Source organism: Aphis gossypii, chromosome 3 (genome assembly GCF_020184175.1).
Source record: "Aphis gossypii isolate Hap1 chromosome 3, ASM2018417v2, whole genome shotgun sequence".
NCBI classification, from domain to species: domain Eukaryota; kingdom Metazoa; phylum Arthropoda; class Insecta; order Hemiptera; family Aphididae; genus Aphis; species Aphis gossypii.
In genome coordinates this window covers 28,157,106-28,170,128 of record NC_065532.1, presented here as the reverse complement: position 1 = coordinate 28,170,128, position 13,023 = coordinate 28,157,106, and the positions used below count along the sequence as shown (strand labels likewise).

Here is a 13,023-nt window from a genome sequence, read left to right as displayed (position 1 = left end):
GGCGTTTGACAAAAGAATTATTAATAGTTTTCTCTAATAAACAAATTATCAAGTTTTTATCAAATTAAAAATTAAATTGTTATTATTGTCATCATAGACATATATAAAGAACATTGTTTATGACTATACTCTATATTATGATAATTGTACATAACATCTTGTGCCCGTAAACCACTCGATCAGACTTAATATTTAACTTAGGTATTTGATTACATTTCACGCGGGCGAAATAAAATAAAAGTGTGCGCTTTTACTCAAAGAGTCATCTGGCTACCCTGTTGCAATAAATGTTTTTAAGCATTAGAAGAGCTGGTCTCCAAATTGAAAAGGTTTTGTGGTTTTTTTATACGTGGTATCAGCTGTGTATCACAGAACTTGAAGCAACACGTCGGTGTCCGGCGTCGGTGCTGTGCTCTGTTCCCAACTCGGCTGGCGGCAGACTGGCGGGCGCCCTCCGGTCCGTCACACGCGGGATCGGTCGCAACAAGTACGACGACTCGTGCCGGTCTGCACACCGGCCACGGCGCGTTATTCACAGACCCGTCCTGACAGCTACTGGCCATCGCCCGGCGACAGTGCCGTGTTCTGTTCCCTTAGTCCCTAAGTCCTCCCGAGCGCGCCTGCCTAGGCCTAGCATTCCGGACGATCCTGCGCACCAACGCCATTTATTCGAGCGGGTCGAGGTACTTACTACGTAGCCCACGCTACGTGTCATCCATTCACAAACATGTACGGTGATTTCGAGTCCTTCAACTGATTATCAGATCAGGGACCAATGAATCATCTTCCCTCTAAATGTTGTACATGACTATATTTTTTTAAACAGAACTGATTACCATCATCAAATTGCATTCTATATTAATACGCTACAGGTGCTCACAATAAGCGGGTCTCGTTACAAACCTACAAGCATTGCAAATAATATTATATTCTACATTCATGAAAATGAATGCAAACATGTAATAAAAACTATGTTACTTAACTTCTTATTTATTTATTTATTTATTTTATTAGTAAGATATTTTTTTTTCGGTCGCCGCATTTAAAACGTGAAACTTGAATTAATATCATACAAAAATAAATAGTTATAAATAAGTACACGATACATTACTACAAAATTGCTGTGCGATAGCTTTATCGCGGCAGTGCCCGAGTGCCTCAGCATTCAGTGGCGTATATACATAGAGGGAGGTTTTGATTGCATTGCAGAGTATCAAATATAAAACACAATCTTCTTTCCGATTTTGTCCTATTCATTTTAACAAGAATTGCCACCCTTGCCTTGAGTATCACATTTGCTTCTCAACAGAACTTTCCACGGTTGCCTTGAATACCTAACATATATTATACATTTACTTAACTAAATTATTACTTTATAACATTAGTTGATGTCAATACAACAGTTGAATAAAATACTACTTAGTATTTTTAATCTTATAGTGTTTGGCCTTTTATTCATAATTATTATTATTATTTTTTTTTTTTAACAAATATGAAAAACGTTTAGTTATTTTCGTCAAAATTACAAAATAGTTAAAATGATAGTGCAACAGATTGGCCATAATATAGAGATGGCGTTTTATTTATCGACTGTTGAATTAATTTGGAGCCATCCAGGTGGAAGTCGGCAATAATATTGTGTACTAGATGGCACTGCATAGTGCATATCAATAACAACATATTATTATCATAATATGATTTTAAATTATCATATTTTGTTTACTAGAAATAACGAATTTCAAATTATTTTCAATTTAATTATACATCAGCCAAAATGCCTAGTTGTTACGTTTGTGGAAGAACAAGGAATCAAAAAACAAAAACTGAAAATATATCTTTTCATAAGTGAGAATAAGATCGTTGTATAATATATTTTGGTTTATGTAATAATATAGTCATAACCATAACTCATAATACTAATTATACACTTGTTTAATTTACAGATTTCCTGTTAAAAATAAATTTGTTAGAGACAAATGGAAAAATTTTATTTTGAAAAATAAACTAAATATACAAAATATTAATAAATATTCTGTTATTTGCTCAAAACATTTTGTTCAAGCCTGTTTTGTGATGAAAAATAATAAAACATTCTTAGTTAAAAATGCAGTGCCAACAATAATAATTTCAAGGATCAAGGGTGTAAGCAATTAATATTTTTATATACTAGATATTTACCTGTGAAGCGAACATTATTTTGTATTGTTTCATTTTAATTTTAAAAATATATTTCAGGCTAGAAATTCGCATTCCGAAAAAGTGAAACACTTAAATGTATCATTTTTGTGTTCTGATAATGAATCTATGAGAAGTTTTTATGTAATTCAGACCCTTGTAAAGGTACAATAATTTTTGTTTCAACATAATGATTAAGTAAAAATAATTTATTTTTAGTCTAGTTATACACTTATAAATCTATTAAAATAAATTTAAACATTTTTGTTTATGTCACAATATTTTATTAGGTACCCTTGTATGTTATTTGTGGTGATGAATCAATATCGGATCCAAACACAAACACTTCTATTAACATCGAGGAGCTCAAAGATGAAGTATAACAATTTGTTAATGGTTATAGTCTCAAGTCTGTTTTAATTGTTAAACAATAATATTATTATCGTACAATTTAATTTATAGATTTCTATGAGTGTTAATGTTGTTAATGAATGTGAAATATCTTCTTTAACACCTAAACATTCACGTTTGAATATTTCTAAAAAGGTGTCTGCTACCATTTATGCAGATGATATTAATGAGTGTGGAGTGATGCCTTTAACATCTGCAAATTCAAATATAATGAATAAATCTAAACATGATGAATCGTGCACTGTACGATAAAATGTTATTGAATTCTTTTGGTAAGCATACAGATTTAGTGACCAATTGGGCAAAAAAAAAAAATTAGAAAACCGCTTCCTAGAAAATATAGTTCTGTTTTACACCAATTTGCTTTACCCTACATTTTGTTTCTACCAATGCTTATTCTTATGTAAGACAAGAGTTTAATACTATACTTCTATACCCTCACATGCCATCAAAATGGTTTTCTCACATAAACGCTGACACGCTGTACACAAACGTACACATGAAGCTTTAAAAAGTCTATCTCTTAAAGTAAAAAATTCAACTTGTCCAGTTTATTGCAGCCTTATGATTAACAAAATAGCTATTCATGAACATTTGAAATATGACAGCAATAAATATTATGGGCAAGTTAATCTTGGTAATGGCATGAATAATGACAACTTAGATATAGCAAAAAAGTACTTTGTAATAATGGTTGTAGCGATTAATGAAAACTGGAAGATTCCCATAGAATATTTTTTAACCTCAAGTTTAAATAGTTCTCAAAAATGTAAACTATTAATACATGCTTTGAATTTGTTAAAAGATACTAAAATAGTTATTATTAGTTTAATTTTTGATGGATGTTCATCTAATTTTACGATGGCTAAACTATTAGGTTGTAATTTTAATATTAGCACATTAAACACAAAATTTGTTGCACATACTACTGATAATTGTAATGCTAAAGTAGCTACTTTTTTAATCTAACACACATGATAAAGCTTATCAGAAATGCTTTTGACAAAAAAATTTCATGGATAATGAAATTCAAGTTATTGATTTTAATTTAAAAAACTATGTGTTCTTTAAGAAACATAAAGAGTTCATTTGGCCAACAAGTTGAGAAAACAACACATTTATCACCTTAAACAAAAAATGAAAGTTGAACTGGCTTCAATTTCATCCACATATATTAAATTAAAAATTAATCATAGAGAAACTGTGTTTTAATTGTTGGCCTTAGCAGTTTGGCCACAGTATTGTATTATAAAAAAAAAATAATTTCTTCTGTAATTATTATATTATTATTTTATTATAATATTATTTGTATTAAATATTTTGGCTTGGAGCCAGTATTGTATTATAAAAAAATTAATTTCTTTTATTATTATTATATTATTTGTATTAAATATGTTGGTTTGAGCCAGTATTGTATTATAAAAAAATTCATTTCTTTTATTATTATTATTAGATTATTTGTATTAAATATGTTGGTTTGAGCCAGCATTGTATTATAAAAAAATTCATTTCTTTTATTATTATTATTAGATTATTTGTATTAAATATGTTGGTTTGAGCCAGTATTGTATTATAAAAAAAATTAATTTCTTTTATTATTATTATTAGATTATTTGTATTAAATATGTTGGTTTGAGCCAGTATTGTATTATAAAAAAATTAATTTCTTTTATATTATTATTAGATTATTTGTATTAAATATGTGGTTTGAGCCAGTATTGTATTATAAAAAAATCATTTCTTTTATTATTATTATTAGATTATTTGTATTAAATATGTTGGTTTGAGCCAGCATTGTATTATAAAAAAATTAATTTCTTTTATTATTATTATTAGATTATTTGTATTAAATATGTTGGTTTGAGCCAGCATTGTATTATAAAAAAAATTAATTTCTTTTATTATTATTATTAGATTATTTGTATTAAATATGTTGGTTTGAGCCAGTATTGTATTATAAAAAAATTCATTATTTAAATTATTATTATAATTATTTGTATTGTATAAAAGGCATAATGGATTTGTATTATAAATGTATTATGGATAATAAACAGACCTTAACAATGAACAATTTATTTAAACTATGATTTCTTTTTTATTAGATGTATTAAAGTTAAAACTCAAATATATTATGGCATTATCTAGTAGCATTAAATAATACCATCCTATTAATCAAACCATTAATTTTAAAATATAATAAATATATTTTTATACACTTTATATTTTAAATTCAATTTGCCATAGGAAACCACCCCTGAAGTTTTAAATTGAAGCATTATTTCGACAAGTTATGGTGCACTCGCACACACAAAAAAAAAAACATCATTGTAAAATCAATAAATTCCTCACTCCGTTCAAAATCTAAAATTGTTTTCATAAAAAAAAAAATTAATTAGCTAAGCGCGTAAAAAATAATAATAAAATTAAAATTGCTGGATTACAGCTGATGAGTCATTGACAAACAACTGCAGTATGGAGCACACAACTTGTATAATTGAACAACTTTTAATACCCAAAATATTTAATAAAACAAAATTATTTTCAAGACAAAACGCATAGTGTGATCCGGGCCTAAGAAATATCGTTTAATCGCTTTTTCGTCGCTGACTAAACCGGTCTAGGAATCTTTGAAATTTGAATAATTTGCTTCATTTGCCGTCAGTAATAATATATAGTGTTGATTCATATAACGCTACCTATCAGCAGCTATTTTAAACAAAATGTTAACCACCGAAAATCCCTATACCAATTGTTATCTATCTTTGATCATTCGTTTGGTATTCAGCACAACAGTTGTAAGTAAACAAAACAACGCCCTGTGATATGAATATTGTTGAATGCCAATTAGCATATTTTTCTCCTACTTATATTCACGGTCTTGAAAGATATCTTAATATAAAACTAATATATCTATATCTTCTAAGACCTTGCCTATGTATTATATAAAACGTAAATTGGTTAGCCCGACCGCCGACTGTCGCGCTGAGGATATAAAATAAAATATCAATAAAGTGACAAGTGTTGATTTTGTTTAGTGACTCTATATAATAGTGTCATACTGTTTTATGTATCTGTTTCCTATGTGTAATATCTAGTTAGTAGTGAGTTAATTTAATTTCATTAGTTGTTTAAATGTTTAACAACTATTGTTATTACCTACCATACATATTGGCTACTAGTTTTACTTCAGTGGATTGTAGTCTGTCCTCTGTACTTTTATAGTTCAACTGTACTACTGTCGAACCACTTCTGTGGTCAGTTGTCTAAAGTCTATCAATTTGGAATTATCCATTCGCAAAATAACGAACCACAAACTTTGTTCAGTTTTTGTTCTCCCAACTTGGTACGCTACACTATATGCATACCATATTACTTCAATCTTACGGTACCATACTTGATAGTTAATACATAAGCAGTCGGTGCCTTGTGAGTGTAGATTATTACATTTTTGGCGACGAAAATAGTAAAATGCCCTGTTGTGCGCCTCTATGTCCGTTTAATGCTGTTAAAGTCAGTTCATTTGGAGTGCCCAAAAACGAAACACTGAAGCTTAAGTGGGAAAAAGCTTTAGGTGTTAGTTTAAAACCACATTCCAAAGTATGCCGTAGACACTTTAGAAAAGAAGATATTACTGACACTTGGGAATCTGGTGAAGGGTCTAGCAAATACGTGGTAAATACAATACATTTTGTCTTTAATTGGTTATTACATTGATAATTAATAAAAATATTCAATTTTTAGATAGATTTAAAAAGACCAAATCTTCGAAAAGGTGCTATTCCTTACCGTTTTGCATTGTCCGTACCCAAGGTAATTTCTTTTGTATAGTAGAGTAGTCAAGCATTTTATAATATCTTATGAAATTCATGGCTCAAAACTTAAAATTATTTAATTACAATGGATTCCTCCAAATGTGGGCACCGACTAATATAGACATCCGCGTAATATGGTCTAAACGATCTGGTCCCAATACAAATGTTAAAAACAACGTATTATTATATATGGGCATTCTTCGGTTTATGTGGGCAATTTTTATTTTATCATAGCGTTAGAATGTACACATAATATGTATTTAAAAATAACTAGGTATATTATAATCGGGTTTCGTCGGATCTATGAGATAGTGTTTATTGAAAATAATAAAAAGCATAACTATTTAAACCTTGTTTTATACTCCTTCCCCTCAAAATAGTAATTTTATTTTATTTATGAAGTAATTTAATATTATAAATTTTTGTGTTATTGAACTAATTTCGATTTTTATGGCCAACTGTTAAATATGGGCAAATAGGGCTAGCCTCGACGTGCCCACATTCAGTGAAATTCACTGTATTCTAAATAAAATATTATGGTGTATAGGTACCAATGATTGAGGATTCAAGGAGTAATAATAACATAGATACTGTATCGCAGAAAGACATTTCTTTGGTTTCTCAATCCTCTAAAGTATCAAAAGTTTTTACAGATCAAGGTAATTTGGGCAATGACAATAAATCTGGAAGTGATACAATAAACGGAAGGATTTGTACAAGTGTATCTAAAAGAATTGCATCACCATCAAATTATATAAATCCACCAAAAAGGATTAAGGTTTTTAATATTTATCATATTTTATAATATATACCTATTCACTAAAACTTATCACACTTTTTCGATAAATCATATAAATACCTATTAATTAATTAATAATAACATTTAGTAATGTTCACAACAATAATTAAATAACCATTATCAGAAAATAATGTTGCAAAGACGATGTCTTTGGCCTCTCTTCATCATTAGTTGCTATTATATTATAATATATTATAATTATATAGAGGGTAATTTACCAGTATGCTAGCTTCCATTTTCTTTTAAAAACAAAATTTTTAAAGTTCCAATTTTTGGAACTTTTAAAGAGTACTCAAGGAGTCAAGGACTATATTTTTATTATTCAAATTTGTTTATGATTTAATAAGTTCAGAAACGACAGAAACCTCAGGATAGACTATAGAAACTTTTTTTTTTCAAATGAGAACCAACCGTTTTTACTATAAATTATAAAGTTGTGTATTTTTTAGATAGTGACATATTTTAATCAAAATTTGAACAAATAATTTAGGAGTTATTAAAATGTATTTACTAAAGATAATAGTTTTTATAACCCGTCCATTTCATCTTGGATCTTGTTAACTGTTAAGATTTGCAAAAAAACAATGATCCAAAAAAATGTAATATCTAGTTTTTGAATTACTGTTTATCTCAAATTTAAATTTATTATTAAAGATACAATGGAGGAAAGAGTATGTTAAATGATTATTTTACTATGCATATTAAAATATAGACTAATGATGTAAAATTCTTTAACTTTTTTATGTGCTGACTGATTCAATTTCTGTGATCACACTTATTTAGTTTTTCATGTATTTGATTATATATTTAATATTTATAAAAAAATTAATTTCATGTTATTCATTAGAAAGAACATTGGATATTTCAAGTAATTTTAAACAACAAAAATCAAGTTATATTTTCACAGTTAAGACAACACAAAAATGATTTCGCCAAGTGTACAGATAAACCATTAATTTTATCCAATAGTAAGTATTTTTTATGCTATTAATGAATTACCTTCATTTTACTTGTTTAGTTGTTTTACAATTTCTTTAAATTGTTATTGTTTGAAAATAGTTTTTAATTTATCTTTTTTCATATTAGGAAGTGGATACTTCTCACTCATATTTTCATATTTTGATACAAAAGTGTAAATAAACAAAATTTAGTTGATATTTGACAACAATCAATTAACAATTATTTTTTCTTAAAAAAGTAAAATATACAACTTCAGCCTGAAAATTTAAACACTAGTCTATCGGTCAGCAAAGATAAGTTATAATTAAATTTCATATATGAATAAGGTATTGGTCACACTACACCCGATATTTGCCGATTTGACACCCTCAAATTCGTCCAATAAAAACAAAATTGTTTTTGAACATTCAACGGTTGTATACGACCTAACATTTTCCGCCCATATTAGGTGTAATGTGACCAATACCTAAGTCGGTGTTATTTCCTGTTACTATTTTTCTTACAATTGAACTTATTAATCAATCAAATCATGTCAAATTGTTTAAAACATGTATCTTAACTGTATGGACTTAGATGAGTTTATCTAAAATTTAAAATTATGCCATTAAGTTACACATATTATTTACATGGAAATTAACAATACAGCAGGGGTCACCAAATGGCGGCTAGCAGATGAATTTTAACTTGATTGCAGACAAGGAGAGAAAAATCTTATAATTTAATATGTTACCTAATCTAATTAGCATATTATAATAAATATTATGTACTTCAAATTTTTATGGGCCGCGAGAATTTTCCAAATTATTCTTAATGTGGCCCACGGAAAATATTAATTGGTGACCCTTGCAATACAGTATTTCCAGTTTCAAATTTTATTTAAGTGATTTTTATTTTTATTTTTCATAGTCTGAAACATGATGAACAATGAAGATCAAACAATTTAAATAATTAAGAAGTTCAAGTTGAAAAAAAATGATTCAGATCTTACTGGATTTTTGATTGTATATTAAAATCACCTAAATGTTTAAAGATCACATTTGTAATTACTTGTCAGTGTTCTTTTTCATTGAAATTATACTTTAAAAATGTAGTTAACATTTAAAAATAAATGTTTTGCTTACCTAAATTTAATTCATAAACAAATTTTACTAAAAGAATGCATTCAATACTTTGATTATACAAAAGCTAGAATAGGTAAACAAACTCCACTTAATTTATACCAACTTGGTATTACCTAAAATGGCCATTAAATACAATCTTATTTAAACTATTGTACTACTGAAGTAAAGGTACCTTGATCTTTGAACTGATCATTGTAACATGATACACAAATATCATATAAGAAATATTTTAAATGGTCTTTTATTGATTAAGTACTATTTAAAATAATTAAAAATACAATAAATAAAAACCAGTGTATATAATGTTTATATTAGTATTAAAATGTGTGTACTCATCAACCAGTCAATTGATCCGGTCTTCTGCTATTCATATCACTGCTTTGAATGGCTATGTTTGATCAACGAGTTAGGTTCTGAATGGTTTATTTGAACTTGATTCGCATTATTGGCAGGTAAACTTTCTTGTGACATAATTGAAGAACCCTAATAATGAAATAAAAACACATTTGAAAAACGACTAACTTATATATATATATTCACCCAAATAAAATAGCTACATACCATTAAGTCCTACTTAAGTATTTTAGCTTAGTAAATTGTTATATTAGCATGAGTGGCTATATTAAAAAAAAATAAAACCAGGACTATGATCATTTTATATTTTAGTACTTTATTAGTATATTAGAATATGATATATTAAGTTAATGATTGTTGTAACAATTACTAGGTAACAAAATAAAAACTTAAAAATAAATTATTCCAAATTTTCTTCCAATCAATACCACCACTTCTTTAAGTATGATTAAAATAAATAAAATAAAAGCAAAAATTTACACATAAAAACTAACACTATTTATCCCATTTCTTTAGCATAATTAACATAACTTATACAAAATTAATTTAATAAACTAAGTCAAAATATATAACACTTACCAAGTATTCTGTAATCCAGAAATTTGGTTCATGTAGATGTTCAGAATAATTGATTATACTTGAATCAAAAAACAAATTTTTCGGCCAAAATTCTTCAAAAATTGTATCAGGTGGAAAATAGTTCTTCAAATTATTGAATCTGACTACAGTACAAAAATCAAAATTATATAAATCATCATAAACTCCCATAATATGGCAACAAAACTTAAGATATGCCAAATCCCAATTTTTAAGTTCCATAGCTCCTAACAATAGGTCATCTGTTGTTTTTTCAAAAAATAAAAGTGGAAGATATTTTTCGCCCTCTTTAGTAAAGTATGGAATAACATATGATTCGAATCTTATATAACCAAATTGCTTTTCAAATTGTATTTCTTGGTCATTAATATTCGACTCCATCTTATTGTAACATACGTTTAAAAATGTATGAAACTCTTGAACATCTTCTAAACGCACAATACAATCTTTTCCAGCAATGAATTCATGGTTTCCATTCATGGTACTTGAACACTGTACATTGATATAGTTTAATACTTTTGCTTCAGCATCGGTAATATAGTAACCTTTCACAGATATACAATGACAAAATATATCTGGATTAAAATAGCGTAAATAGCGCCCAAGTAAAAGAGTTTCTGCCATCAACACGGACACAAATTTTAATTCTTCTCCATTAATTTTTCGTGTGATGTATGAAATGGGCGATCCTTCGATAGAAATCTTATTAAAGCTACCTATATTGCACATGTAAAATAAAAACTGTTAAAAGTAAATTTAAAAAACATTTTCATAATAATTTGCTTACCTATGATACTTTCCACATCAATAGTTTCAGGTATTTCCGCCATTTATTAGTTCAGAGTTAAGTACCAACCTAATAATAATTAATACACATTAAAATATAGTAAATATAATATTAATTATACTATTGCAATATTTAATAATATTTTTAATGTCAATTATAATTTTATTTATATTTTTTGTTAATATAAAACTAATCTTAAGATACCTAACAAGTTTCAAACATTTTAAAATATTGAATACTTAGTAAAACTTTGGAAATTATAGTAGAATTACACAATTCTACAATATTAAAATAACATTTTTTTTTTTTTTTAATCAATTAATCTCATATTACCTACCATTATATGAAGTAATTACCTTATACCTTTTTATGTCGATTGTAGGGCGATGGTGATTATCTTTTGAATTATATATAATAAGTGGTTAAGAGTTAAGAAAAAAAAATTAAAAATGAATATAATACTAAAATATAATGCTAAACCTCAATAAATAGGTAGTATAATATTAATAATATTTTAGTAGGTATTCATTGATCAAAAAATATTGATATTTTACTAAATGACTATTAAATATAATTGTTTTATTGTATTACTGTATTCTGTATAAAAACTATTCAACAATAAATATTATTCAGAATTAAATGTTAAACAAACATAATATTTAGTTTACTTGTCAAAACTTAATAGTCAAGAACACAAGTAAGTAGGACATAATTGTGACTGAAAATCAAATGTTTTTTGAATGATAAGTCTTACAGTAATAAAATCTTATATTTTAATTATTAATTATTTTACATAAATAACACCAACCGGCTTTAATAAGATTGAACATAATGAAGATACATAACATTGCATAACATAACATAATATAGGTAGTGAAGAAATATTAGCTTAAAATTACAAAAACATGCACTAAAAACTTTTAATGTTTGTAGTAGTGCCTTGAAAATAATTTCAAGCTTACTTAGCAATAAATTGAATAGCCCAATATTTACGTGCAAATAATGCAACAGCTTCCTACTTCCTAGACCTAGCTTACTTCACTGACCATGGACTCGCGGGATTGTATGAAGTACATTATATACCTAAAATATAGAAATGAAATATTACGTACCTTCAAAAATTATGATCTGAATCGATGATGATACGGCCTGAAGAAACTTGAAACGCGTCGACCAGAAGACGCAAGCAGAAATACGACGAAGACAAAGAAATCAAATACAAAAATGGCGAACCGCGAACAGCACGACGACGTCCCATTTAATTCACAAAAATCTGATCGTACGTTACTCGAGGACGCTATAATGACGCTATAACATAACGGTTGCACAGGCACAGTGCACGCACTTGTAAACACGTGCCTGATGGGACATTGAAAATAATTGGAAATGGTACGGGTGGTACGCATGCATACTAACAATAAAATTCGAATAGGTTCCAAGTTAAGTAAGTTAGGTTACTGGTACTGTATTCAATTCCGTTTTCTTTTTAAAATATAATAAGAGCGGTAAATTCAAATGGTACAATATTATACTAGTATACTAATTATTATAGTAAAATTAATATTAGGTACCTAACTACCTAAGTAGTTGATATTTGATAAATCATAGTATAAGTATTAATTTAATTAATAGACTATGTCATACAAATGTATACATTTGACGGAAATCTCCTGTGTATGCATTTATTTAAGAGTTAAAATTTACTATAATATTTACAATATTATGTCAACACTCAACGGTATATGGGAAGAGTAATGAGTGAAAGAGGGCGTGGAATGTCGATTATATCTCTTCATTGAGAAATAGGTAATTTTAATCTATGTATTAAATTTGGTTTTAATGATAAATCGTTGTATATGAATACTGATTCTAAACGTAGATATCTATTAGCCTATTTTACCAAGTATATTTTGTTGTTTATTTATATTATTGTTATTAAATTAATGAATTTTACTATTTGACAAGAATGTGAAGATTTCATTGTGATTAGTTCTAAAATCTTTGAGT

General features: G+C 27.4%; 3 protein-coding genes across 4 annotated transcripts; 2 read left to right on the top strand and 1 right to left on the bottom strand.

Annotated features, from left to right (window-relative positions):
* Positions 1–1,690: 1,690 nt before the first annotated feature.
* LOC114122996 (uncharacterized) lies at positions 1,691–3,819 on the top strand. The gene is made up of 6 exons (XM_027985825.2): positions 1,691–1,845; positions 1,944–2,142; positions 2,236–2,340; positions 2,466–2,552; positions 2,638–2,858; positions 3,659–3,819. The coding sequence occupies exons 1-5, from the start codon at positions 1,775–1,777 to the stop codon at positions 2,836–2,838; spliced, it is 663 nt and encodes a 220-aa protein (XP_027841626.2). The 5' UTR covers positions 1,691–1,774; the 3' UTR covers positions 2,839–2,858; positions 3,659–3,819.
* Positions 3,820–5,436: 1,617 nt separating this feature from the next.
* Positions 5,437–9,180, top strand: LOC126551206 (uncharacterized). Its single transcript, XM_050204032.1, has 5 exons — positions 5,437–6,258; positions 6,328–6,396; positions 6,946–7,176; positions 8,045–8,165; positions 9,064–9,180. Exons 1-5 carry the CDS (start codon positions 6,055–6,057, stop codon positions 9,066–9,068), a joined length of 630 nt encoding a protein of 209 aa, XP_050059989.1. The 5' UTR covers positions 5,437–6,054; the 3' UTR covers positions 9,069–9,180.
* A 311-nt stretch (positions 9,181–9,491) lies between these two features.
* LOC114122989 (uncharacterized) lies at positions 9,492–12,385 on the bottom strand. 2 transcript variants are annotated; one of them, XR_007604869.1, is made up of 5 exons: positions 12,129–12,385; positions 11,017–11,085; positions 10,626–10,945; positions 10,212–10,354; positions 9,492–9,761 (listed from the first exon to the last, which is right to left on the bottom strand). XR_007604869.1 is itself a non-coding variant. In XM_027985818.2 (4 exons), exons 2-4 carry the CDS (start codon positions 11,057–11,059, stop codon positions 9,651–9,653), a joined length of 888 nt encoding a protein of 295 aa, XP_027841619.2. In that variant the 5' UTR covers positions 11,060–11,085; positions 12,129–12,378; the 3' UTR covers positions 9,492–9,650. The 2 variants fall into 2 exon arrangements, 1 of the variants encoding a protein (XP_027841619.2); XM_027985818.2 differs by having other exon boundaries at positions 10,212–10,945; positions 12,129–12,378.
* Positions 12,386–13,023: the final 638 nt, after the last annotated feature.